Below are 26,692 nucleotides of genomic sequence, written 5' to 3' on the forward strand. Positions count from 1 at the left end.
CCCGGTGATTAGAGTGAATAGTAATCGGGGAGGACGCAAAAGAGTGCCGAGTTGGTTAAATCTGACGCATCTAGTCGGCGGATTTCATTCGAACGAGACGTCCTTACGGTTTTGCTTGTTTGAATCTCTGTTTCGGCCTTTGCTGTTGCTATGTGTAGTGCTGACAAGGTCGAAACCCTGGCCAGGCTTTCAGCGGCGGGGATTTCAGTCGATTCGAGACTGGGTACATACGTGTGTTATGACTTCGACCTTTTCTGTCTTACAATCGCAGAAGCTTTGAGCAAAGTGAAGGGGGCCGGGAGAGGCTGGGGTTTGTCGTCTCGCCGAAAGTCGCCGGAACTTTGTCTCCTGAGGTCTCGGCATCACCAGGTGACAACTGACAAGGTGAAGGACACCTCATGAATCTCGGTTGATTGTTTAACCACGAATGACTGGCGAAGAAGAGTCGAAAGAGGGTGAATTGCGCCACGAGTAATGTGAATGAATCCTTGGTTCGGCCAATCTATTAAGGAAACTTTCCCCGAATCAATTACAGTCGTGTTATCCGTCCACTCTCCTTCCCCACCGACAGAATGATCAGTAATCCCTGGCTCTCTACAGCTTGCACACTCATGTGACGACGAATCCAATCTTGTCCGGGCCCTCCTTGACCACCGGTCCCAGCCCTTCGATCTGCCTCGCCGGCATGCCCCGCCGGACAGTGGCCGCCTCCGACACGAAGCCCTTGAAGGCGCCGCGGATAGCCAGGCCGCCGAGCAGGATGCCGAAGACGCCCATCGACGCGCTGTCCGGGTTCTGCGCGATGTCGTAGGCGCCGAGGGCGGCGCCCCCGAGCTGGGCGATGACGACAGCGATGCGCGCGAAGGCGGCCAGGCCGGTGACGGCGCTCGCCGCCTGGCCCAGCCCCGGGATGATGAAGAGGATCGCCGTGAGAGCCAGCAGGATGATATTCTCGCGCTCCTTCTGCTGGATCTTCTCGCCCATCTCGTAGATGCTCTTCATCGTCTCGACGGCGGCCCGCACCATCAGCACAGGCATCGCCGTCGCGTCCACGGCGTCGGCCGTCGTCGGCTCGAGGAACAGGCCGGCGTCGACCTCGGCCGCCGTCAGCGAGATGAAGCCCGCGAGCTCGCGGAGGTTGCCGAGCGACTCCTCGATCGAGTCCTTGGGGTTCGGTATCTGGAAGCCCGGCCGCAGCGCGGGGGCGCCGATGAGCTTGCCGTACTTGTCGCACTCCTGGGGCGGGATGCAGGGGGCGAACTGCACGATGGAGCCGGCGATCCACTCGCGGGCGATGTGGTACTTGTCCTCGATGAAGGCGTACAGCCGATCCTCGTCCTTGGGGATCAGGTAGATGCTGAAGGCGTAGCCCGAGCTGTGCTTGGGCGGGCAGGCGATGGACTCGTTGCGCCAGTTGCCGTTGTCGAAGCGCTGCATGAGGCAGCTGTAGTACTCGTCTGTGTGGAGCTGATAGAACTCGACCAGGTTGGCGTCCCACGTCTGCTTGATGGCGCGGGCAAAGGAGTTGTACTTGCTGTCGTAGTCCGTTCTCATGATGCTGTCGTACTCGTCGAGCGCCCCGCCGAGCGTCCGCTCGAGCACGGTGAGGGTGTACTGGTCAGCGCAGTACGAGGGGGTTCTGTCCTTGTCGGCGACGATGGCGTCGAGGGACTTGTACTCCCGGTTGCAGGGGAGCGTCTCGATGCTCGGGGGGAACTGGCTGTCGGACGACTCGTCGTAGAGGAACCGCTGGAGGTCGACCGCCCAGTCTGTCGTGCCGGCGAAGTTGAACGCCTTGTACGCGTTCTCGCGGCCGAGTTTGGTGACGTCGTCCATGTGGGCGACCCACTCGTAGTCGTCGTAAATGAATATGTCCGACCCGGCCTCCATGTAAGTCCTAACGTTGCCGCCGGCCGCGATGATCTCGTTGATCTTGGCGTTTGAGATGTACCCGGCGGTGTCGGTGCAGTGTCCTTTTCGGGCCGGCGACTCGGCCGACGTGCCGGCAAAAGTGCAGGACGGGCCCGTACATCCGGGGTCGGTCATGCGGAACGAGCGGCCGTAGCTGGTGACCCCGACGACGACCTTGTTGGAGGGCACGCCGGCCTTGGTAATCATCGAGAGGGCGTTGACCGTCTCGGTCATGTTGATGTGCGACCGCAGGCAGTCGCCGCCCGGGTAGCCGGACGACGTCCACTTGTTGCCGTAGTCCCACTGACCGTGCAAGTCGTACGTCATGTGGATGATGTAGTCCAGCCAGGCGCCCATAATCTCGATGGGGAAGGCCTTGAGGTACCAGTACGACGCCGGCGCGGCAAACGACACCGACTTGGAGGAGTCCAGTGTTCGTCTCGTCTCGAAGAGGAACGTGAAGTAGTCGAGGCCTTCTTTAGGGTTGCCGGCGGTGATTCCAGGGATATCGGGTTCCTAGGGGACGAGATAATTAATACACAATGACCAGGTCATCACGTCCAAGACATAGAAGAACAACAAGGCCCATAAGGATCACTGAAAAACTTACACCAGGGTACTCCCAGTCGAGGTCCACGCCGTCCAGACCGTGGGAGTTGACAAACTCAACGACGTTTTGCTTGAACCTCTGACGGTTCTCGTATCTGACGGCGTTGCGGAGGATCTGGTAGGTGGCGGGCTTCGTGCTAAAGTCCCATCCACCAAACGAGATGATCTGCTTGACGCCCCTCACGGCCTTGAACCGGTCGAACTGGTCCTGCACCTTGCTCACGACGACGCGGAAGTCCGGGGTGAGGTCGGCGAAGACGAAATGGATGCGCGTGTACCGGGACGTGTCGATCTGGTCCACGTTCATCCACAGGCACGGCCGATTGTGGTTCCAGGCACTGAAGTAGGCGACGCGGATGGTGCTTGCGGGGGGCGAGCCCTTGACGATGTGCATGCCACAGTTGGAGATGCCTTGTTTGCAGTAAACTGGTGAGTATGAAGGGGTTGAAGGTCAGAAGATGTCGAAGGGCTGATGACTTACACCCATGACTGCCGGGAGCAGCTGTTCCAGGGGCGCCAGTCTCGGACTTGGACGCCACACAAGAGTCCTCCGTCGTTCCGCATCGGCCTCAGTTGTTGCAGCTGGTCTTGAGCGGACAAGAGTAAGATCTGCGAGGTTAGTGTTGCCCGTCGGTTTCTGAGTGCCGGGAACCTATCGTGGACGGCAGATATCAACATCGTGTCACAATATCTCTTTCTCTCTTTCTCTCACTCTCTCTCTCTTTATGTAAATATACATATATATATCTCCAACCTTTTCCTTGACATATGAATAGATATACTCACTGTAGAACCGCACATGGCATTCTATAAAGACGCTCAGTAGTCAGCTTTTGGAGACATGGATGGATGGATTCGGCAACTCACCTCGACGGGTCCTGGCATCGGAGGACTTCCCGTGCTCAGGCAGATACTAGTCCCGATCCAGAGCACCTTGCAGCCGTTCCAGCCCCAGGTCTGCTGTTTGAACTCCATCAGCTTGGCGACCGTGAGGCTGTTGGCCTCGGCGATGACGACGCCCGAGTCGTTCTGCTGGACAGCGTACGCGTGACAGCTGCCGTCGGCGCCGGGCTTGGGCATAAAGTCCGGGAGGTTGCCGCGGCCGCAGCAGACGAGCTCGCCCTACACGAGCGTGTTGCAGAAGTTGGCACGTGTGGTGTACTTCTTCAGGTCCGCCTCGGAGATGCCGCACCTCTGCGCCACGGCCCAGCAACCGTCCCCAGAGACTCTGGGGACGGTAAATATTACGTCACTCTTTCATCCCTTGGGCTACATGTGACCAGATATGAAATGTCTATTAAAAACGGGATTCCAACCATTCCCCACACCCTTTAATCTCTATGCACACCCATCCACCTAACACTAAAACATGGAGTCCGAGATCGTCAAACTTGCAACAAAGATATACATCACAACCCCAAGCACTTTTACCAAGAAAGAATACGCCCCAGCTGAACGGCCAACGGATATACAGGGCAAGCCTATTGTTTGGAAATGGGCTTCTGAACGCCTTCAAAATGAAGGGAGGGCTTTGGCCTTCATCAAAGACCACACCACAATCCCTGTACCAAGAGTCATTCAATGTGGCCCAGACAGTGACGGCATTATGTGTCTGGAGGTTCAATACATCGATGGCATTCTTTGCGATGTTGTTGGAGAAAGATGCCGGATGCCGCTCGACCAAGCTCACACCACCGGCCATTGCACAGAGTGTCAGAAGATCGCATCCGAAAACACCAACATCTTTATCGAAACGAAGGTCATACCGCAGCTCAGACTACTCCGGTCCAACAAGACTGGGCTTAACGGTGTCGTCATACCACCACCTCGGATCGAGCAGTTCGACTGCAGGGATGCATGGCCCCCCAAAAAGTGCTCAAAGGGCGAGGAATACGTCTTCTGCCACGGCGACCTCACTCGCTCCAACATCCTACTTGACCCAAATACCCTTATGGTCAAGTCCATCATCGACTGGGAGTCTGCAGGGTTTTTCCCAGAGGAACTTGAGCTTAGCCTATGGCGCCTAAACTACGACGAATATATGAAAACATTTGAGGATACGGACAAGATCAAACAGGAAATCGAGCTCATAACGGCCTAGACGAATGACAGGATGAATGATAGGTAGAATCCCCGAAATCCGAAGGGTCTCATTGCTCTTCCATCTCTGTGCCACTGTTGTTCTCCGTCCACTCTCGCCAACCGATTACATGCGTTGTTCGTCAGCCCCCATCCATCGCGAAAAGTTATGCCCACGTGCCTGGGATATGACGGATCTCAATGTATCTGGTGTGGCATCTCTTGGATAATCCCGGATAAGGGTTTCTATCTTGTACCGACCTCATCACCGCGTTCAACATCAAGATTGCCGACTTTCAGAGATGGGTATGTCCCCTATGGGTCCCATCATGCCTGCTGCGGCCATGGAACCGTGTTGACATGTGTGTCCATGATACCAAGAGCCCCTCTATTACTGCCTCGTGCGGAAACTTTCAGACCGGCATGTCATACTGCATCGAGGCGCCGGCCGGTCCGCCCCCCCGTCTCACCCGGGACGACCTCTCCTCCTCCACAGCAGCCCACCACGTCGACAACCACAACATCTCCTCCGCCGGCCACCACGACTCGTCCCAGCAACGGAGTGGAGACGCCGCAGCCGACGCAGCCGGGCATGGTGGACAACTGTAACAAGTTCTACTTCGTTAAGCAGGGGGACACCTGTCAGGTCGTGACGTCGGGTGCCGGCATCACTCTCGACCAGTTCTACGCCTGGAACCCTAGCGTGGGGAGCACATGCTCTGGCATGTGGACCAACGTGCACGTCTGCGTGGGCGTCTTTGACTGGATGCCACCCCACCGGCCGTACGGCTGCTACGCCGAGGTGGACCAGCGCGCGCTGAGCTACGCAGGCATCACAGGCAGGAAGGACATGACCGTGGAGTACTGAAGGGGCGCAAGCTCTTTGGCGTGCAGTTCGGCGGCGAGTGCTGGTGCGGCAACAGCCTCGGCACCGGAAGCGGAGTGTAACATGCCGTGCGCCGGGGACGCCGGGCAGACGTGCGGAGCGGCCAACCGGCTGAACCTGTACAGCCGGCAGCTCGAGAAACCGCCGATGAGGTTTGTGTATCAGGGTTGCTTTACGGAGGTGACGACGGGCGGAAGGGCCCTGGGCGAAGGTGAGTATTCAGCCCCCCCCTCTTGTCTTTTTTCTGTCTCTTCTATGTTTGTTTGGTTGTGTGTGTATGTACGGGTGCTGATGCCCCTGTCTGAACTCGATGTCTTCCTGTGGCCGTGAGAACCTAACTACATAGTCTGGACGCTAACACCCACACGAACATGACATGCACAAAGATAAATACGGGCATAATTGCATGCTTAGGCGAGTTAGCAGGGGACAGGGATGCCGGAAGATGCAGGGTCCCAAGGCAATGGTGGCTAAACCTGACAGGGAGAGAGAGAGAGAGAGGATTGGACGCGTCCGGTTTCGTTCATCTCGCCATGTGATCCTGATACATAATATATAGTGGCCCTTGTGCAAACTGTTTGGTTTTGTTTCGATTGAACCTCTGCTGTGCCTTACACCTTCGGGTCCGTATAAAGATATATATATTATGTACATATACCTCGAGAGGCTTCGTCGGACCAGCTGTCTGGGAAATCAAACTTTGATTCAACGTTTATATTACCCCAGTCGCATTCCCTCTCTCCTTTTCCTATCCTGCGTATCCGACAACTTTCAGTCATGGCCACCACTCTGCTAGATGGGCCAGTACATGACCCGATAGATGTCGGCGATCTTCTGCAGCAGCGCCTTCAAAATCGCGAATACATCCACAAAGCCGCCGTAGACGCCTTCAACGGGAAACAGGTCCCGTTCCCGCTGGGCCAAGAGTTGATGCGTCTCTGCGTCGTCCACGGCATCAGATACCACGCGGACTTCTGCTTCGGTCCGGCCGCCGTCCTCCGCGGGTCGCTGCCTTTGTTCACTCGCACCCTTAACGCGAGGACCATCATGAGCGACCAAATCCCGGACCTCGATCTAGACCACCCCGACGACTTGCCGTACTGTATCTGGTACCCGGATGTGCCCTCGGGAGACACCCTCAGAGATCTTGCTCGGCGATACCCCTTCATGGCCTACCATGCCGCACGCGCTTGTGCCGTCGCCGGATACACGGACGTCTACAAAGAGATTGCCCAGACCACGAATCTCCTTCCCGAGGTTGCCATCGCCGAGGAAGCGCGGGAGAGCGGCCGCCTCGACATCTTCAATCTCATCATGGATGCGCCCGTCCGCTATAAGGTCTTTGACGACTATGCCCTCACAGTCAACACATCGGCACCGAAACCCGCGTTTCTGAACGCCGACACGGCCGTCCGGCCTTACCTACAAGAGACGCAAAAGTTTTCGACCCCTTTCAATCTACCATCCGACGAGGGGACCGGCGCAGAACTGGCCAACGCGGATGCGCTGTTCATGTACGAGTCCAGCCGCGGCTTCATCGAGCCGACGTTTAATATCACCGAAGACATGGGCATCGACCTCGACGGCGACGACGGCATGATCGAGACCATCAAAAAAGTGGCTCCTTCGGCCGATGAGGCAGCGCTGAAACTTTTCTGTCAGCCCCTCCCGGCGGATCTCACGACGTGCCACAAGGACCTGCTCATCCTCATGGCCGCCTGCAACGGCGATATTGACAGGTACCACCGGCTTCGACGGCCCAGGCTGATCGAAACCGAGATCCAGTGCATCATCCGCGGGATATGTGAGGAACCCCACTCCTTTGCTCACGACGCTCCAATAGAAAAGGTGAAACTGACTGACATGAAATGGTAGACCACAATTCCCTATTCGCGCAGTGGTGGAAGACCCAGCCGTTTCCCGACGACTATGAGCGCGATATCCGCAGGGTCATCTCGGCCCGCGGCATCATGAACAACGACCTCTCTTACATCCTCTCCCCTCAGGGGGCCGACCCCCGGCTGATCTGGTATCCCAGCGTCGCGCACCCAGCTACGTATGAGACCCTGGCCCGGGTCAAGCCCTCGATGAGGCACGCGGTTGCGCGGGCCGCCATCTACGCCAACTACCAGAGCCTGTTCGACAAGTTGATCCAGGGAGACGGCGATGACACAGGGCCGGCACTCATGGTACCGAGCTACGAGCTGCTCAATGAGGCCCGGCGCAGCCACAACGCGTATTATCGGGAGACGCTGGAGCGCATAGCCGCCGAGAACCAGGCCGACGTAAGCCAGCGCCGTCCGGACCCGCTGGTGCAGGACCTGAGGTCGGCCACGCTGTGCTTCTTCGTCCGAAAAGGCGACAGGGTGCCCCGGCTGGGTGTCGGCACGAACACGGGGCCGGGCGATCCACACACGGTGTATAACGGTATGGAGTGCGACGCCGCCGGCGTGGAAATGTACCTGTCGATCCCGGACGGGTGGAGACTGCCGCTGCCGGAGGGGTTCGACTCGCCGTTGACGATAGACGGGGACACGCTCTTGGAGTACGACTTTAAGATCTGGCCGCCGGGGTTCGAGGAGACGGATGTTTCGAAGGATGGATGAGGCGTAATAAGGTGTGGCTAGCCACGGAGACTAGAACCTGATGGGCAGAGGAAATTGGAAGGGAAACGGGGCAAGCCTGGAGGATACTCGACTTCCTGGTCCTGGTAACGGAGAGCGGGGAATGGCCTCATGTATTGTTTAAGTATCTGAGCGACGAGCAGCCAGCGAGACTTTCTTTCTGTAAAACACATTTCATATACTTGCTTACTGAATGAAGTACTACTTGGCAGTATGTTTTGTCAGGTTGAACGAAGGTAACGAAGTATCAACCGAGCGAAGCCGAGACAACAACAAGAAGAGCAATAACAATCGACTCTTTCTTCTGCTCCGCAGAATCTACGCCGCACCCTTTCCGCAACCGAAATAAGCCTGCGAGGGGCTGGAGATGGGAGTTTAACACTATTCACACCGAGTCGGTCAGTGGGAGCTACGGCGCAGGATGGGGTTCAACGATGCACTTACGCAAGCAGCAAACTAGGAACAAGAGTCGTCGTCGTTAGTACGAAAACCCACAAGAAAGGAGAAGAAAAAGAAGAAAGAAAAAAAAGCACCCGCAGGGGCTATGTAATGCGCACGGGAGACTTACCCCCAACAAGCCGAGGCCGGAATTGTCCTTCACCGTGCAAGTTGCACCTTTAGTCCCGCAATCGCTGTACGTTGGGAACCCTTGCTTGCGACTCGGATCTTCGGCGGTGACGAGGGTTGTGTCGCACTGGATCTGGGTCAGCATAGTCGATGCACTCCAAACCGTTGACCGGCATGGGCCTAGACTAGGGGCACTTACGCAATACACATGCTGTCCCTATCGTCGAAGTGAGAAGCTTACTCCTGCTGAGAAGGATTCTGCTGGACGACTTACCTGGGCACAACGGATGTTAGGGTCCGCGAATGTTCCGCCGTTGCAGAAGTACTGCCCATTAACAGCAGTGAGTCCCATAACCAGGAACAGGCAAACGGGGAGGTGTCTCATGGTTATTCGAAGGTCAGGAAGGCTTTCTATAATTTCGAGGATAATGTTGTAACAAAGAAGAACGGACAACCAAGGAGAGAATGGGAGAGCGGGATGGACTTAAATAATCACTTGGTTCCTTTGCACCGAGACTTTCTGGGGTACTGACAATTGTAGGCTGCAAAGCCGGTTGATTCCATTCTTGCTTCCCAAGTTCCGCAGTCCCCGTCTGCAATTACTACAGCCGCTATTTCCTAAGCAGCAATTGATCGCGGTCTCGGGAGGTGCGGCGATAGGGGGTCTTAACTCATTACTCCAATCCCTGCTATAACTTACTTTTCCTGTCGTGCTATGAGGGAGATGGATCCGGTTTTGTGGCCTTCATTACCGTGTACGGAGCCAAAGTTGAACACACTCCCCTTTCTGCGGCGGTCGGTCAAGAGTTTGGTCGCGTGTAAGAAGAAGGTTGTCCTTCGTCAGGGGCTTACGTCGGTGTGACAACCAAGAGCTGTTTGTGAACAAGGAGAGAGTAGCAACAGCACGACAACTGCCGGGCAGAATTTCCGACGTACACGTGATAGGTGTATTTCATTCAACGGCTGTTTCGGATGGTTCAACGTATCAAGGTTTGTTGTGGCATCAAAAGGCTCGTTTAGCAACTTAGAATGAAGCCAAGTCACTCGCTGCCAGAGTTGGAAAAGGCCGTACTTGTACTAGACTTGTTAGTTTCGCAGGGATGATAGTAATAGGCCAAGTGTGTGTGTGAGTTAAGTGCATTGTCTATACCACTATTCTTGTCCGCTTCGGCTGCGCCCTAACTGCCTAACTGGGCCTGTGGCAGCCCCCTTTCCTAGGCGCCTTACATTAAAAGTTGTCAGGTTGACTGTGATAATAGCGATGGGTTGATTGTGTGTGTATATTCAGTGCGTTGTCTATGTGACTATATTTCTGCGCTTCGGCTTCGGCTTCTGCTGCGCCCTGCCGCCCGACTCGGCCTTTGGCAGCCCCTTTCCTAGACGTCTTAGGCCCCTACGAAGCCTCCTTACTGCCTGGGACAAAGCCTGCGGCAGGCCCCTTCATTGCCGCTAAGCAGCCAGCTGAGCCGGCCGACAAGCCCTATCTATCTCTAATAACCTTTGTAGCCCTTCGTGTGTGTGCATTACGCCCCTAATTTGACCAGCTAATACTTTCAATAACTTTTAATGCAACTTATTAAACTTTTCCACAAGTCGCTTCTACTTCAACTTCAGACATTCTTACTAACTGACCCCTCCATCTCTGTTTTCCACCTCGGCCATTTTCCAAGTGCCGACGTAAAAATGTTGAGAGAAGAGCTGGCTGAATAGGAGCTTAATGGTCGAGATGGCGCGAAGATGGCTTACCTATTATCGGCGCAGCTTTGGGTCTCAGTGGCGCGTAATTCACGTTATAGTGATGCGCTCTATAATCTGGAAACCCCTCTTTCTCCTCTGCAACTACTACAACTTGATTTTGTTATAGATGTAGACTATTTAGCAACAAGGCGGAGGCCAGTTGGGATAACCAAACACACCAGGGGGACCATCTCTGAAATGGTTTCCAGCCCACATACCTCCACCATCACTGTCACTGAATTCACCATCGAGAGCACTGCGATCAACTGATCCCTCCGACAATAATCGCCTCGAGATTTCATATCTGCAGAATCAGCTTGATCTCGTCGAAGAGCCAAGATGCTGAACTGCTTGTTACCCGGCCTCCGGGGCTACTGCCACAGTACCATACACAACCTAAGGAGGATCTTCATAGCAGACAAGGGAACGAAAGGATGGCAAATTTATTGCGAGCCGATTGCCCGTTTGCCTAAAGTTCAGAGGTCGAATGAACTGCTGTGTCAAGCGGGACTGCACTCGGCGAAGCCGGAACAAGCAAATGCAGGCTCAGCCGGCGTTGAACTGGGCAGACCCAAAGCTTGTTACCATGCGTATCATTGGTGATTTTCGAAACCTACAGTCGGGCGTTATTTCCACCCCCCAGAAGGAAGCAGACTTGGTTGGTTATTGACTTGCAGCCCCTAAACACTGCTAAGGTTTTTCTTCTATTAAGTTTAGCCAGATTCTCTTAGCCGTCCGAAGGGGAGGGAATCACATAATAGGCACTAGATGATCTATATGCAAGCACCAGCCAGTGCTCGACTACTGCTCAAACAGTGCTCTGCTAGTGTCCTGCTCCTCTACTGATGCCCTTTTAGTGACCCTTCTGCTGCTTTTCATAGGAATTTGTTTGCCTATACCTGTGGTACAGAGGTGTATCCAGGTTATTATAGCTTTTGGTACGTTCTGGACACGAACTGCCTAGTGACTAACTCGCCTTGTTGTGTTCGTTTGCAGCTCATGCCTTGAATAGGGCGGTCTTGTCGCTTCGGCAGCTGCAGTTGTCCAAAGTGGTGGCTACGGGCCACTATCGTGACAACGGCAAGGTGGTTTCCAGTGGATAATACACAGTCTTGCTCGGGCAATTTTGGATACATTGACTGGATGGATCTGGCCACCTCAACGTAGGGTTTTCCATGTTGAGGGACATTAGCCTAGGTAGCCCAAGGTCCACCATCAATCGGGAGGGACTGTCGTGGCAGCCCTCGCGCAACTGGTGCCGGGACCAGTCCTCTGTCACCCCAAAGGCGGACTCCGGCCTCGCAGAGCCTTCAGCACCAGCGACACAGCCCGTATCCCGTCTCGCCCGCAGGCCTCCAGCGGCAGCGCCAGCAGCGAGTCGCAGCCAACGAGTCGACAAACCAAGCGAACGCCGTCAGAGTCCGGCTTTCCGAGGCCCTAGCCGCGTACATTGGTGGACTGAGCAGCGGCATGGTCTGTACCAACTGCGTCGCCCAGGCCCAGGCGGACTCCAACAGCCATTACCTCAACCAGTGTCAGGTTCCCGGCGCGGATGTCAGGGTCGAATAGCCGGGCCGATATCCTACAGCAGTGAAGTTGGGGACGGGAGACACACGGTACAGGTGGGGGTCACTGGAGGATTACTAGCGCCCTAACAAAAGGGCCCGGAGGATTATTTGGCTGAGAAGGGGATGGTTAGGTAGAAAAGGCGAAGCACTCTGCCTACTTGCAGAGGGGAGGCAGGTCGAAATAATACAACTAACTAACCCCTACCTACCCGTCAGCGACTCTGCCACTCTGTGCGAACGTAGCCTGTGGCAGCGGAGAACATCCGGCTCGTCACCGACATGCTGAAGAACCTGCAGATCGTGAAGTACTATTACTGCGGCGGTTGCCTAATGCCGCAGAAGTTCTATCCTTGGTACGTTAGCCAGTCTGCTGGCTGGATAGGCTTGTTCGCTTATAGTCAATATTTTAAGGACCTAGCTGCTAGTTACCTCTACCTATTGATAGACGCCGTCAAGGAGGCCCTTGTTCTGCTTAATGCCCCCGCCAACGTCATCAAACCGTCGCGCGACGAGGCATCCAACTTGGTCATGTCAGACGAGTTTCGCAAATTTGTCCAGGACGGTCTTAGGTTTGTTGTGGCATTATACAACTCAAACGCGACCTAGGATGAAGCCGACTCACTCACCGCAGCAGTCGATATCAATAACTTCTCACTAATCACCATGTTCCCCGCCTCGGCCATTTCCAAGCGCCGACGTGTGGTGTGGGGAGGCCGGTTCGGGCTTGACACTGACACCGAGGCGGCCGAGGCGCCCCTTTTCCCCTCCGTTGTCCGGAGGCTGGCTGTTATCGTCGTCCGGGTCCTTTGAATTGAACCAAGACCCAATGAGATGGCGACTTTTTTCGATATTTGGTACTAGCTATCCTAACGTAACCTTCGAGACAGCTCCAACGACCCGCTGTACTCCGTGTCACCAAGTCCCCCTTTGAACACGTCGGGTGGTGTTGTACGCCCCTTTCGTCTCGGCTCCTTCACGGTCCCTCTCATCCTCCATATTCTGTACCTGGATTCCAAGCTCCGTTCCCCCTTGTGGTCCAGCGGCGTCGTGTGTTTCCACTCCACCAGCTCGAGGTCCGATCTCGACCCCCTCGCCATCGGCGCTGCCACCGTCGCCACGCCGAGCCGCCGTATCATCGACTCTTCGTCCGTCGCGAAACGAGCCGGTGCTGGCCGATTGTCGCGGAACAGGGCCCGCAGGATCGGTATCGTTGCCGCGATAATGGTGACGGCGCTCTCCGCCGCGCCCCAGATCACCAGCTCGACGGTGTCGATGATGTCGAACGCTCCGATGGCGGCGATTGTCCGTATCTTGATGAATGACACGGCGCCGGCGCTGGTCGGAAATAGAGAGAGAGAGTCAGCCACGTTGTTTCTTTGGAAAACAGAAAACAATACCCGTCGTTCTTCGCGGGAACTCACAACACTCCCATGCTCATGGCGATCAAGACACCGAGCTTCTCTCTCTTGGTCATCGTGAGACCCCAGATGATCCTCCACGGCAGGACGGCCAGGACGATGTCCATGGCGCCCGAGTACGCCGCCGTGAAGACGTTGTAGCCCATCACGACGCTCTTAGGCCAGCACGTGCCGGGCGTCGAGGCCGTCCGCCACGTCTTCTCGACGGGCCAGCACTGGATCCAGGTGAAGAGCACGCTGAGCCCGAGGGCGACGTTGATGGAGACGATGATGAACCAGACGAGCCGCTTCATCCAGCGCTCCGGCGACTCCTGGGCGATGCGCAGCAGCGTCAGCGCGAACGACGTCTTGCTCCACGCTGCCGCGATGATGGAGAGGGACCCGGCCAGGTTGGCGTAGAGCAGCAGCCAGGACCAGTTGCCCGGCGTGATGTCCCAGTTATGCTTGCCAAAATCGTACGACACGTCGACGGTGATGAAGGCGCACAGGGCCAACATGGCGCACTATTAGTAAGTCTGTCAGATTTGTTGTATTTTGTCTGTTTCTTTTTGGGCACTCCTCGACGGGGTGGGGGTAGGGGGGGATGATGAACCTACCCATGATGCAAACAAAACGTGGTCATCCAGCCAGAGCCCTCGTCCGCGCGAGAACTTGCAGTAGATGCGCAGGCCGATGAAGGCGCCGGCGACGGCCGCGAGCGTCCATACCGTGGCCAGGAGCCCGGGGCCGTAGTCGTCGTGGGGGAGGTCTTCCCAGGGCACGCCGTCCATGGTGGTGTTGTTGATGCTGGCGGACACGGCATGGAGAACTGCCTCGATGTCGCCCCAGCTGCCAAGGGAAGAGCGAGGGGGAGGGAAGGGGGGGGATCAAGTTGGTAGTAATTGGAGATATAATGGTTCAAGAGGTCGAGGGGGATCCCCATGACAAGGAGACCGCGGGTCTATGCCTGGTCTATAAGAAGCATCATATGAACAAACGCCCATCATGTTGCCCTTCCCGTCCACTGATCACCGCCGCCCATCACACCTGGAGAAAAGGAGTTCGGACTAGACATTGACAAAACGCCACCGTCACGACGGAACTCTGATGGTTTGTGGGCGGCGATCCCGGCCGGGGGGGGGGTGGAAGTGCGTCACAACATCATTGGCGTGTTCTCATCCGCCGGCTCGCGACTGGGGAAGCAGGGGTTTAGGGGCTATACGGCGTACACCCCCTGAGTATCAGAGCAGAGAAGCGAGATGAAGTTGCACTGGGAGCGTGTCAACCCACGCGATCCGCCCGGCCGAGAGGTCAAAGCGGGCAGAGACGAGAAACGGGAGACGGACCGGGGCCTCCCGCTGCGTGACAGGTGGTGGTGGTGCGTGGTGGATCTATTGTTGCGAGGGGCTGGAGGTATGAGAGGGAAGAGGATCTCCTCCGAGACAGCGTTCTGCACAATGAATCTTGATAACTTGTCGACAACCAGGGGGGCTTGTTTCTAAAAATCGGTCACATTGATTCCCCAGATATCAACCCATCAACTATGCCCCCCTCACCCCCCGCCTCGAGTTCGATTCTGCCCCAGGAACACCTGGACGAACCCACGATCCAACTTCCCACCGATGAGCTCGGCGCATTAATGGCTTAGCCTTGCTCGGAAAATAACCTCTTCTTGGACCCCCTCGTGTTTGGGGCGACTTCAACCCGGTGGAGTGATCTCGGCCCAGCGGCCCCAATCGGGACCGGTTGCTATGCGAACCCCGGTCCGTACCAAACACTACGCCGGATGGCAATGGCCATGGTGGTTTCATTCAATCAGACTCGGTCACTGGGCTTCCGCTTCGGGTACAGAAAGACGCCATCAGGGGTTCGTTCCCTGAGTCGAGGCACATGGCAGCGGGTTTCATCACTGGATTCAGTGTTTATCGTCCTCCTCCGCGTGCTCTGCCTTGGATGCGCCGCGGGGGGAGCGCGTGAGAGTCAACGTAGTGGTTCCGAAGAATCGGTGTCCCGGACCGCCTCCCGGTGCCCTCGACATCGTAGGGAGCCAAGTGGTGTGTGAAGACATGTCTGAGACCCCTCTCCCAAAATAAACCCATTGAAGCCGAATGCAGTCCTGCCGAAATTGGGTATTTCTTTGTGCATGATATTGCCCTTTCACAAATTTTGTTTCCGACGGGACCGCAAGCGGACGTTGGAGTGGAATACCACACTTAACACGGCCTGATATGAATCTAGAATCGATCCATCGACTCGGCCTCCGAATGTGACCGCACCCCCGGGAAACACTTTCCGCTCTTCAGTCGGTCCGGGCTTGGTGAAACATGCTCACTGGCCTCGGACAGGGCCCTCGACCGAACATGTGGCAAAAAGGACCACAGAATGACTGGTATATGGTTATTCAAAGCAGCACATTTCATTTGTATACCGACCCATCAGGAAAACGTCGCACTGCGTCCAGGATGATTTCCGTGCGGCGTTCATCATAGACCATCGTGGCCAGACCCAAAAACTTCTCTGGGACCGTCTCATTCGAGAGAGGTTGCTTGTCTTCCCGCAGAGGATACGCCATGAGATCCTCGACGTCGCTCAGGCCTTCGACTCCGATGAATGACCTCTTCGCTTCGAACTCGAACTCCCTGTCCCTCTCCATCGTCTCGTCGATGATGACATCGATGCTATCGTAGACGTCCGAGACGGCACGCGACTTCTCATTCAACCGATAGGGCTGCCAGGAGTTTCCCGGGGTGGGGGATCCGAGGCATCGCCTTGGACCAGGACTACGGGGATGATGCTCATGCTAGAATGAATGACTCCGATGGTGAGGGTATCGTCAAAATCGAGGATGTGGGCAAACTCCCCGTTTGGCAACGCGACAATGGGAATCGGATGCGTCTTCCCCTTGGACGTAGACAGCAGTCTTCCCGGTCGATCCTCTGTGGAAGGACTCGATTCCCCTGATGAGTTACGCGCTTGATTCCGAATGAGCTCTGCAGCCGGCTCCGGCACCTGATGTGGGCGATGACGAGGCCAGAGAGCTTTTCGAGTGCTCAAGGCCGGACGTCTTCGGATACTGTTGCGGATGAATGAGGTCGCAAAACTCCTACTTCGTGTCGCCCTTGAAATCTTGGAATTGACTGCCTTCCAAGCCCCTCTTCTCTTGGTTACCCCCGCGCGGTGATTAGAGGTCGTTTCGAGTATGATGGGGAGAATTCATCAACTGGTCCTCAACTGGTCCTCAATATATCGCTCTCGGGATATCACCAGTGGATTGGCCTGACGCCTCACGCCTGCATCGCCATCACGGTGCCAAATGCGGGCGACAGGCTGAGTGACCGCATCGATCGCGGCAGAGGAGGAAATGGAATGGGAACGCTCAGCTGGCCGGTCTCGAGGCAGAACACACCGTGTTTATTATCCAATAAATATGATTTTGAACCTGTTATCAATGACAGTATGTACAGCTCGTTCGGATACATGGCTGAGTGATGTAGAGGCTCTCACATTAGCTTGACACGTGCTTCTGCCCCGCGGCTCTCCGGGGTCATCCGGGACAGCCGGCGCCGGCTGTGGAGCCTGACCGCCGGTGACAGCCACCGCGACACCGGTTGGAGGCCTCCGCTGTGCCCCGCAGGAGACACAGCGTACAGGCATGAGCAGAAACACTCGTAGGTCTTCTAATGCCAAACGAAAACGGTATGCGTTCGCCCATTGTGGCAAGCAAGAAACTTGCCGCTGTCAGGCGGAACAGCCCTAAGATAACGACAATGGAGCACTCGCAGCCTTAACGGCGACCAATGCTGATAAAGTCGCATGAGATTCAATTCATCTCGCATTCTCCGCACAGATTTTTGCTCCAATTGCTTCTTTGCACTGCTTGCTTCAATGACAGCTGCTGGGGATGAGTGTCAGAACCTGCCCATCAATCAATCCCTTGGAGGATGACTGTGGCGTCGGGCGTGTAAGCTGACACAACAACGTACGCTTTTAGGTCTCAGAGCCCCCCATTTTGAGTCAAGTCGAAGCTCTTATTTGTAGATCTCAATCCTCTGGGAGATCAGCACTAGACAATTTGTGGTGTTGGTGGCCGGAGGTGATTCCCATCCTCTCGGGTGGCAAGCTGTGCCGGACGCGCCGAATACGTGCGCGGCTTCTTGGATCTTTCCCATGTATTGTGAACTATGCGACCGACGGGATGCGTGTCGCACAATAGTCTAAGATCGAGGCAGGCTGGTCGAGTTGCGAAGCATCATTGGAACACAGATTGCCTCGACCCAATGATGACAGCCAAAGTGCCAAACCGAATTCCCGCCCACCCTTCTTCACCTTGATAAGCCTGTTTCTGCCCCCCATCTCGGACGCAGCCGCTCTTTCCAATGCTTGGACAAAATTCTGCATATCCGCTGCCGGTTGGTTGGTGCGGCCTCTGGCCATATTCTGCACATCGGTGTGGGCGAGCCCCCAACATGACCAGGATGCCCGTTCTGCATCATCCAACGGTTCGTCTGACCGCTCCAGGGAGAGGGTGCTGGGGTTGCTTACAAGGCACTCGCGGCTGGCCTTCCTATTTCAGAACGTTGTGGTGGTTACGTTGGCTGCACGTTGGGGTTGACCATCACCATGCAGGCAATTTTGTATGCATGTAAGACCGAGCCCCCCCCCCTCCACCAAACTGCCAGTAAGACGATGGGAGGCTTTGCAATGAGGCGACAGATGGGCACAGAAGGGAGAGGAGGGTGTGTTGCACACGGGTAAGGCTTGTTTGCTGGGGTTCCTTCATAGAGTGGGAGACCCCCCTTCATCCCCCATGAATCGTGGCCCCGATTCTTCTTCTCCCGTTCTCTCCCCTTTTCTCCTCCACGTTCGGATGCAGAATAACGACCTCTGGTCTCGAGCCGAAATCCGAACCCCGCCAGCTCTCCCCCCGTCGTCGCCCGCAACATGTTGGCGTCGCTCCTGATGGCGGCGCTGGGCCTGGCCGCCCGCGTCCTCGCGCAAGAAGCCGCGTGCTACGCGCCCAACGGCGACCTGGCCAACAACGAGACGTACGTGCCGTGTAACAAGCTCGGCATCAACCAGTCGGGCGTCTTTTCGAGCTGCTGCGCCCTCGACGGCCCGCCCGACCAGCGCGACACCTGCTCGTCGTCCGGCCTGTGTATCAACCGCCAGGGCCAGCCGCAGCGGGGGTACTGCACGGATCGGACCTGGAAGAGCAAGGCTTGCAACCACGTCTGTACGGATGTTCAGGTACGGGGGTTCTTTCCGCACCACAACCGCCGACGTTGATAATGTTTCACCGGTGAACAGCGCACTGATCAGTGGTGTTTAGACTGGAGGCAATCCCGGGAACATCAGCTTCATGACGGCTTGCAATGACGGAACGGCCAAGTATTGCTGTGGGAGATCGAACACGACCTGCTGCGGTACGGACGCCGCCTTCTCCATCGCGACGCAGGAGGCCGTGTGCACGGCAAACTCGACAAGCTCCGACGGCACTGCGGTCGAAAACTCGTCCCCGTTCAAGGGCGCCACCATCGGCCTCGCCGTCGTCGCCGGCGTCTCCCTCCTGGCCGGCCTCCTTTCGACGATATGGCTCTGGAAGCAGAACAAGAAGCTCAAGACGGAGCTTGCCGAGAAGACGGAGTTGTCGAGCCGGCCGATGGAGCCGCAGTTCACGGGAGCCACGAGCTCGTACGCAGGGACCTCACCGCAGCAGACATACAAGTCGCATTACGGCACGTCGTCTCCACCGCCGCCCATGTCGCCCAACTCGGAATACCGTCAAGGGAACCTCAATAGATACTCCGAGCTGGACGCGTCCGCGGCCGTGGCACGGAGCGAGATGGGCTCGCCGTCTCCTTATGACCAGCCGGGTCGAGAGTCACCGGTGCCGGGACACGGAAATGGACATGGAACTGGGAGCTATGGCAGTCCGATGCACTCGCCGCATCTGCCGCAGTCTTGAAGACGTAAGATGGATCGATGGTTGGATGGTTGGATTGGCGCACGCGTGAGTCTTGCCAAGGTTTGGGTAGGATTTCGAGACTATGAAAGGTACTTTTCATACGGGTTTATAACATGTGATGATGCCTCACTGTGAATTGTCACAAAACGGGGTGTGTTGGGACTTTGAGCAACAGAGTCACGGACCCATGGGTCCAGGCTACTTGTTACTGGCGGAGTCAATTGCAGGAGGGACCTTTGGTAAATACCGCATTTTTCTTAAAGCCATTCGATGACTCGAGGTTGTTCAGATAGAATGCCCGAGTCCTTTACTGTATGTCAGGGACGGCTTCGGGGACTCTCGGCCCCACCCGGACCGAGTGTCCCGGACCTGATCTCGAGGGTCGGAACGCCAGACAGCGAACGGTAGAGTAGCATGGTGTTTCTCCGCATCTTGAAGTTGTAGTTCACCGCCGAAATTCTCAACGCCTTGTCAAGAAAATAGAGAATATGTATTCTGAATGGTTTAAAATATGTACACGAAATTCTCCATCTCTTCGGGACGCTATCCGGAGCAGTCCCGTTGTATCTTTCGACGTCTCTTCCCTGGCTATTTACTCGGCCATTTTTTTAAACGCACTGGCTGTAGTAGTCGTTCTGCTTCTCGCAGGTGAGGCCCGTCTGGCAGGCGGTAGCGCCGGTGAATCCGATGCCACCGCACTGAGCCCAGCGAGCGGCACCACCGGCTGCGGCGGCGGCGGTGGGAGCAGCCTCGGCCGCAGCACCACCGGCGCACTTGCTCTTCACGCTGGTGACCAGGGTAGAGGCAGGGGCGGGAGCAGCAGCAGGGACGCTGGCCTTGGGAGTCGTGATGGGAGCGGCGGGGGCAGAGCTCTCAGGAACGGTGGTGGGCTCGGCAGCAGGGGGAGCAGAGCTCTCGGGGGTAGGTTCGGCGGCGGCGGGCTCGCTGGTGGGCGAGGCGGCGGCAGCGGAGGTCGGGGCGGCGGCGGCGGGGGGCGCAGATGTAGCAGGGGCGGCAGCGCCACCGGTGCCGGCGGCGGCGAGGAGGCTGGAGATGCTGGTGTACGCGGGCTTGGGCTTGAGGTTCTCGTCCCAGGGGAGGGCCTCGCCGGTGCCGGGGAAGACGGAGGGGATCCAGGAGTACTTGTCGGTGAAGTCCCAGATGGTGACGCCGACGCACTCGGGGACGTCCAGGCAGGCGCCGACGACGCTGACGTAGTCGGTGGCCTGCTGCTCCTGGGCGGCGGCGTCGGCGGGGATGGCCTCGTGGCGGATGTCGAGCTCGGTGTAGGCGACCTCGGTGACGCCGGCGTCGACGTAGGACTTGAGGACGGCGGCGAGGGCGGAGCGGGAGCCGGCACTGCCGACGATGAGGTGGGCCTGGAGGCCGAGGCCGTCGATGCGGGCGCCGGCGTCCTTGACGCTCTTGATGATGTTGAGGACCTCCTTCTGCTTTCCGCCGGCGAGCTCGATGTTGTAGTCGTTGTAGTAAAGCTTGGCGTCCGGGTCGGCGGCGGCGGCAGCCTTGAAGGAGATGGGGATGAAGTCGGTGCCGAGGACCTTGTAGAAGACGCTGTCGCGGTAGGTGCCGTCCTCGTTGAGGGCCTCGTTGACGACGTCCCAGGCGTAGCACTGGCCCTTGTAGTGGCCGGCGACGTTGGACACGTGCGTGTCGATGATGGCCGTCAGCTGCTCCTTGGTCCAGGTGCCGGACGAGACCCAGCTGGGGAGCTGGGAGTGCCAGACGAGGGTGTGGCAGCGGAGAAGCTGGCCGTTGGTCTTTGCGAGCGTGGCGATCTCGTCGCCCGAAGTGTAGGAGAAGACGCCCTGGCTCTTCTCGGTGAACTGCCACTTCTGGCCGTTGCCGGGCGTGATCTGGCCGAACATCTTGTTGTCCTTGAGGATCTCGACGTAGGCGGCGTCGGTGAGCTCCGAGTTGTCGGTGGCGGTGCCAAAGTACTTCTTGCCGGCGGCGACAGCTAGCTCGTTCAGGTTGGCGCTGACGCCGGGGAGGGCGAGCAGGCCAGCTGCGGTGAGGGCGGAGAAGCGCATTTTTTGGAGATGTGTTGTGAGTGACGGAGATAGAGACTGATGGAGAGACTCCTGATAGAGAAAGAGAAAAGTGATAGAGAGAGAGAGAGAGGCTTGTTAGAAAAGAACGTGGACTTGTTAACGTCTAGGTTAACAGAAAAAGAATGAAAGTAAACGGCGAAAAGACGACGGAAGAGAGATCAGAAGGGCAAGCGTCGTGAGCCTCGGCGGGGACGAAGGCTGGTTTTATTGATTTGGGACGTTTCCTCCTGAGCAATGCTAAGCTCTACTACCCACGTTCCCACCCTCTCCTCGCTTCCCATCCCGCTCCAATCTACTCAAGGCTCCAAAGCTTGGCCTAGTGTGGCCGACGATCCGGTAAACTCCACGCCCCCCCTGCGATAGGGATTCCGCGGGTTTGCGGGTCGTGGCTCGCTTCCATCGGCCAAAAGCCTTGAAATAGCCTTGAAAAGGGGGGGGTTCAAGATGATGGGAGGTTATACATAGTAGAGGATCTCCCGTTTCGTTCTCGGGATCCCATCATGCCGCAGGGATGATGCTGGCGCGCGGGTGAGGGAAAAAACGTCGACAAGGGCCATATTGTGGCCTCACCTGAAGGTCACAGAAGGCTTCTCACTTTCTCACTTATTATCCAGCGAAGAACATTCGTAGGGGACATACAAATATAAGGGGGGGGACCTATAAGAAGGGCAAATAACCAGCTCATGCATGCAGCATTTGTGTCATCCGATCCAATGCGGCTTAACCGGCCGTCTCCAGGGCCCCCCGCCGTGCCCCCTGAATTTCCGTTGCCTCGGACGCTCCACATTCATCGCTCTTTTTGGGTGTGATGCCAGGATTGCAATTTGTTTACGCGAAACGCGCCATCTTTTGCGCTCCCAAGCACATCACCTTATTTGCGACTGAGACTCCCTATATGTCAAAACAGACAGAAGCTGGCGGTAGCTGAATCTGGAAACTGCGTATTCATGAATGACCAGAGGCTTACTTTAAAAAAATATTGAAGCGAGAACCGTTGACGTCAGACGTCACAGATATGTGTAAGTTTGGTTGTGTTGGTTGGTAAACGAGGGTGTTGAACACACAAGAGACTCTTGCAACACACCATGAGCTGCACTTGAGCTCAGCACATGGAGGGACTCATAATCCTTGAGACTACAACCACAACTAACAAACGCGGAACAGGTCACGGATAGCTTTGAAGGGTTCTCTGGGAAATGCTCAGTCACAGGAACAAGACGTCGACTATTGATAACGTCGCTCTGAAGTACTATTTCATTTTCATTTTCATTTAAAAATTCATTGTATCGCTAAATATTAAAGATAGGAAGGTCATCCATCAAGAAGTGAAGCGCGTCCGTCGTCATTTGATTATTCATTATTGTCCAATCTCACCCCCCCATATCCCAAAGGCGGAATGATACCAAGAGTTCATCTCATCGGTCATCGTGTGTTGTTATTATGGTTGTCGACTGGTGCCCTGCCTACTTAGTGCTGGAACCAAGCCGCTGCGTCCCCACTCTCCCCGAGTTTTTCCTGGGACAAAGAGTGTAATGAGAGTAGTTGTCCATGTTTAGAAGACGATGTCGGGGTTGAGGCCGATGACCAGGACGGGGTTCAGCTTCAGCCGGGCACTTTGGACACGCGCGAGAATGGACTCGACGGTTGCGGCGGTCGCGTTGACGGTCTGGAGGACGGTGGCCGCGGTGCCCAGGGCATTGTTGCTGATGGTGCCTACGTTGGCGAGGATGGTCTGCAAGGCGGCCAGAGTGATGGAGTAGATGGGCTTCAGGAGGATACCGGTGATGCTGTTGGTCTGCTGTTGGAGGGTTTGGATCTGAGCGGTGATTGCTCGAGCGAGAGTCTGGGCCGCGCGGACAACCTGGGAGAGAGAGGGATCGTCAGTGGAACCCGTTCATCCATATCTGTCTAATATGAGAAAGGAATTCTGGACAGGTGGGCTCACGTCTTCGGCAGCACCGCCAATATCAGGGAGAGCGGGAACTGAAGGAGTCCCGGGAAGAGTAGGAGTCGTTGAGGGAGCTCCGGGAAGAGTAGGAGTAGTTGAGGGAGGGTTATTGAGGATATTGAGAAGCCCAGTGATCTTGGCCACGATGGTGCCCACGTTGGCAGTGGCCTGGGTAAGCACAGCGGTAGCCTGGGAGATCCTCTGTGCACACCGTTAGCATGACCGTTCGCCGCAAGGATGGACAGGCTGGAGAGAAACCCACGTTGAGGATGTTGTTGGTGGTGAGCTGGTTGACAACATCAGCAGTCTTGAGGATGTCGTCGCGGAGGAGTTGGAGGGTGTTGAACGTGGCCTGCGTGAGTTCGTTCGGGTTGATGGTGATCTGGGGGGTGATGAGGACGATAGGGCCGATGGTGGCTCTCTGCGTGATGGCTCCCTGGACCGAAGCCATGGAGAGGGCGGCCACGGCCACGGCGAAGATCTTGGTCTGCATCCCGGCGGTTTTGCTTCTAGAAGACTAGGAAGAAAACGAGAGGGCACTTGGAAAGAAACGGGCGGAGGGAGGGTGGGGGCCTTTATAGAAGCAGAGTCGCCAAGGAGGAGCAAGCCGAGAAGGGTTGTGGGCGTAAGTTGGATGATGGAGAAAGAGAGAGAGAGAGAGAGAGTGGCAGAGAGGAATAGCGGACAAGACTGGAGGCGTTCGGCGTCTCTTATAGAACGGGAAGCCGTGCTCTCGTTGACGAAATCTACCTCTGTAACGTTGAGGAAAACGCCGCCGACTGCTCTGAAAACGTGAGTGTGTTGTTCCAAGGTGCAGGCGGATGAGAGAATGGTGGCGTACTGGGAGGTGCCTCCTCCGTGAGCTAAGAGTTCCACGAGCTCATCCGAAGGCCAAGTGAAGTACTCTCGAGATGCGTGTATTCCAAAGTCTTTGTCAGGTTTCTTTACACCCCCCTCCCACACACAGAGAGATACACATGCGAATGGGCAGAAGAACTAACTGGCTGAGGCGGGCTAAAAGATGTTCCCGAGGTACGCATCGGGGGTCTGGACCGACCCCAGAGAGACTTTACGTTCCTTGAGACACCCCTTCGTCCTCTCCAACCGTCAGTCAGTCATGACGAGGTAAAGAGACAACTTTTGCGCGTCGTTGGGAGGTGTGGGAGGAGGGGAAGGAAGTGTCATGTTTTGATGAGAGCATACATAACCAAGGCGCTAGTCCGATCATCACGAACTGTGAAGTATCTTGGCCTTGGCCCCCGTACAAGAGTGAAATAGCGGACGATATATCAGGCTCGGTATTCATCGAAAGCGAGCCAAAGGTCGTCGCTGTGATGTGATTGTCAAGCACGATAGCGTGACGAGACGGCTCGCTCCTCTTGCGTGCAAGGCAAGACAATCCCGTGTCGACTCGAGCTGAGAAGGCCCAGAGGAATCCATGACTTGTAAGACAGCCGTCTCACTGGTGTCCTGCTCACAATGATGCTGGGGCGGGTAAGGCGTCCCGTCCACCCTCAATTCTCGGGGTTCCCGCTTTGATGGGGGCTCTCTATCCGAAGATCTGAGCATTGCCAACATAAATGCTGGAAGCGGACGTTTTGACAGGATCCCTCTCACACCGTCACCGAATCAGGTGTTGGCGGTAGCCTCTTCGGCTTGACATGTCTCAGGATCTGCTGGAGCTTCCCGGGGACACTTGTCTCGAACTATTCGGTTGTCTCGCGAATGAGAGTGATTCTGCATAGCCAGCCAACCCCACATTCAACGGGAACAACCATTGTCGAGGCCGAGACGGGCTCCGACGTTATGAGAATTAGGAATTAAGGCAATGGGTGAGAGGCGCCCGCTTGGCTGGGGCTAGCCTCTCCTTGACTGGCGAGCTAGGCTGGCGGGAGATATATGACAGCGGATAGCCGGGAGTCTCCCTCCAGCGGACCGCATTCATCGACAGCGGAGGTGTGGGGGGGGGGATGATCGAGCCGGCTTCGATCACCGGGTTAAGCTTATCCTGTAGCAGAGAGGCGGAGGTCCAGCCCTTTAGTCGTGGTATATTCCGTCAATGGCTCTCTCCGAGACAACGTTTGCGGCCGTACACCGACGGGAACCTTCTCCTATCCCCTATGGCGATGTCGGACTGGGCGAGTGATCGAGATGACTAAAACCTGCCTCACGATGCATTCCGAACTGGGGGGTCAAACACTGGGACGGGCCGATTTCTGAGTACCTTTAATTCGGACCCCTAGTTCACGGTGATCTTTGATATCTCCCAAGGCAGACGAACTGTCCGCATTGCTCCGCTGCTTTGATGATCCTTGCTTCCCATCCGTCAAGCCACATGGTTGGGTGCCTTCGATCCTTGCACAAGGCAAGGGCCCTGGAGAAAGGGAATAATTAAATTGAAATGCCACGGACATTGAAGATTATGATGATGCGCAATATGACAATCCTCTACTACCATGGGCACTGACAAAGATTTCATACTGTAGAACGGCTTGGCGGTGATGTGTCGGCATTCCACGCATTCTTTTCACTTCCCGTTATGCGGCTAATTTGATTCAGAAGTCCTCTCGACCCCTCAGAGTTTCCGTTCTGCACCATGTCATGTGCCACTCCAATGACTCCATATCCGTGGGTCAATTTCCTTCCCCAACTTGAAGCCCAATGCCAAGGGGCGGCGATCTCCTTTGCGAGGACAATGGTAGACGGTCCCAAGGATAGGATATTCCGGGATGGCATCGACCTTGGAAGACGAAAGACCTTCCCTCTCCGTGATGTTGTGCGTCTATGCTCCCCCCCCCACCATCATCACTTAAGACACGCTTCCGGTGGTGTATGTTTCCGGCTTAGCGTGAGCAACAAGACCGCATCATCATTGACACCCCTCTCTCCCGCTATTGAAATTTGTCTAGTCTGTCCATTGGAGCCTGGATCGCGGATGGCACGGCTTCTATTGTTCAACTCGGTGGTCCAGTAACTTAATCAAGCCACCAACGTTGATGATCTTCCCAAGCGAAGTGCAGTAACGAAACGCTTTCTATGTTGGGAAGCCGGGGAGAGCTGGGGATAACATTCTGTTTCCAGCCATTGGAGAGGAAGGGTGAGGTCATTCTCTCGGGATTGGACGGGAAAGGAAACGGGCTTCACCGGCATCATCTTCAATATTCACGTTTGCCAAGCCGGCCATCGTCATACGATCCCGGACATCTGCAGGTCGGATTGCAGATCGACCAGCTTCCCCAGCAGAGGTCTTGCACCTTAGACAAACTATAACTGGACAAATACGGATGCCATCGGGATGTAATGAGAATGCATCAAGGAATATGAATATT

The 26,692-nt window shown here is 56.1% G+C and overlaps 11 protein-coding genes across 11 annotated transcripts; 5 read left to right on the forward strand and 6 right to left on the reverse strand.

Moving 5' to 3' along the window:
• Positions 1-609: 609 nt before the first annotated feature.
• On the reverse strand, positions 610-3,600 carry CDEST_00128 (Putative glycoside hydrolase family 18, catalytic domain, glycosyl hydrolase family 18 (GH18) active; the record flags this gene model as incomplete). The annotated part of the gene is made up of 5 exons (XM_062916287.1): positions 610-2,427; positions 2,522-2,946; positions 3,004-3,172; positions 3,307-3,327; positions 3,388-3,600. The coding sequence occupies 5 exons, from the start codon at positions 3,598-3,600 to the stop codon at positions 610-612; spliced, it is 2,646 nt and encodes an 881-aa protein (XP_062772338.1).
• Positions 3,601-3,863: 263 nt separating this feature from the next.
• On the forward strand, positions 3,864-4,671 carry CDEST_00129 (Putative aminoglycoside phosphotransferase, protein kinase-like domain superfamily). The gene has a single exon (XM_062916288.1). The coding sequence runs from the start codon at positions 3,890-3,892 to the stop codon at positions 4,619-4,621; it is 732 nt and encodes a 243-aa protein (XP_062772339.1). The 5' UTR covers positions 3,864-3,889; the 3' UTR covers positions 4,622-4,671.
• A 298-nt stretch (positions 4,672-4,969) lies between these two features.
• CDEST_00130 (Putative LysM domain-containing protein) lies at positions 4,970-5,467 on the forward strand (the record flags this gene model as incomplete). The annotated part of the gene is made up of 1 exon (XM_062916289.1): positions 4,970-5,467. One exon carries the CDS (start codon positions 4,970-4,972, stop codon positions 5,465-5,467), a length of 498 nt encoding a protein of 165 aa, XP_062772340.1.
• Positions 5,468-6,262: 795 nt separating this feature from the next.
• On the forward strand, positions 6,263-8,091 carry CDEST_00131 (uncharacterized protein; the record flags this gene model as incomplete). Its single annotated transcript, XM_062916290.1, has 2 exons — positions 6,263-7,289; positions 7,361-8,091. The coding sequence occupies 2 exons, from the start codon at positions 6,263-6,265 to the stop codon at positions 8,089-8,091; spliced, it is 1,758 nt and encodes a 585-aa protein (XP_062772341.1).
• A 393-nt stretch (positions 8,092-8,484) lies between these two features.
• Positions 8,485-9,061, reverse strand: CDEST_00132 (uncharacterized protein; the record flags this gene model as incomplete). Its single annotated transcript, XM_062916291.1, has 5 exons — positions 8,485-8,490; positions 8,554-8,565; positions 8,678-8,803; positions 8,876-8,893; positions 8,951-9,061. The coding sequence occupies 5 exons, from the start codon at positions 9,059-9,061 to the stop codon at positions 8,485-8,487; spliced, it is 273 nt and encodes a 90-aa protein (XP_062772342.1).
• Positions 9,062-12,811: 3,750 nt separating this feature from the next.
• On the reverse strand, positions 12,812-14,425 carry CDEST_00133 (uncharacterized protein). The gene is made up of 3 exons (XM_062916292.1): positions 13,996-14,425; positions 13,403-13,902; positions 12,812-13,316 (listed from the first exon to the last, which is right to left on the reverse strand). Exons 1-3 carry the CDS (start codon positions 14,167-14,169, stop codon positions 12,848-12,850), a joined length of 1,143 nt encoding a protein of 380 aa, XP_062772343.1. The 5' UTR covers positions 14,170-14,425; the 3' UTR covers positions 12,812-12,847.
• A 1,369-nt stretch (positions 14,426-15,794) lies between these two features.
• CDEST_00134 (uncharacterized protein) lies at positions 15,795-16,177 on the reverse strand (the record flags this gene model as incomplete). The annotated part of the gene is made up of 2 exons (XM_062916293.1): positions 15,795-16,106; positions 16,163-16,177. The coding sequence occupies 2 exons, from the start codon at positions 16,175-16,177 to the stop codon at positions 15,795-15,797; spliced, it is 327 nt and encodes a 108-aa protein (XP_062772344.1).
• A 2,142-nt stretch (positions 16,178-18,319) lies between these two features.
• On the forward strand, positions 18,320-19,838 carry CDEST_00135 (uncharacterized protein; the record flags this gene model as incomplete). The annotated part of the gene is made up of 2 exons (XM_062916294.1): positions 18,320-18,625; positions 18,708-19,838. 2 exons carry the CDS (start codon positions 18,320-18,322, stop codon positions 19,341-19,343), a joined length of 942 nt encoding a protein of 313 aa, XP_062772345.1. The 3' UTR covers positions 19,344-19,838.
• Positions 19,352-21,691, reverse strand: CDEST_00136 (Putative Cellulose-binding domain, fungal, glycoside hydrolase family 10 domain-containing protein). The gene has a single exon (XM_062916295.1). The coding sequence runs from the start codon at positions 21,392-21,394 to the stop codon at positions 19,952-19,954; it is 1,443 nt and encodes a 480-aa protein (XP_062772346.1). The 5' UTR covers positions 21,395-21,691; the 3' UTR covers positions 19,352-19,951.
• Positions 21,692-22,102: 411 nt separating this feature from the next.
• On the forward strand, positions 22,103-22,409 carry CDEST_00137 (uncharacterized protein; the record flags this gene model as incomplete). Its single annotated transcript, XM_062916296.1, has 1 exon — positions 22,103-22,409. The coding sequence occupies one exon, from the start codon at positions 22,103-22,105 to the stop codon at positions 22,298-22,300; it is 198 nt and encodes a 65-aa protein (XP_062772347.1). The 3' UTR covers positions 22,301-22,409.
• Positions 22,410-22,708: 299 nt separating this feature from the next.
• Positions 22,709-24,029, reverse strand: CDEST_00138 (uncharacterized protein). The gene is made up of 3 exons (XM_062916297.1): positions 23,626-24,029; positions 23,361-23,564; positions 22,709-23,276 (listed from the first exon to the last, which is right to left on the reverse strand). The coding sequence occupies exons 1-3, from the start codon at positions 23,854-23,856 to the stop codon at positions 22,968-22,970; spliced, it is 744 nt and encodes a 247-aa protein (XP_062772348.1). The 5' UTR covers positions 23,857-24,029; the 3' UTR covers positions 22,709-22,967.
• Positions 24,030-26,692: the final 2,663 nt, after the last annotated feature.

This window comes from Colletotrichum destructivum, chromosome 1 (genome assembly GCF_034447905.1).
Source record: "Colletotrichum destructivum chromosome 1, complete sequence".
Lineage (NCBI taxonomy): Eukaryota > Fungi > Ascomycota > Sordariomycetes > Glomerellales > Glomerellaceae > Colletotrichum > Colletotrichum destructivum.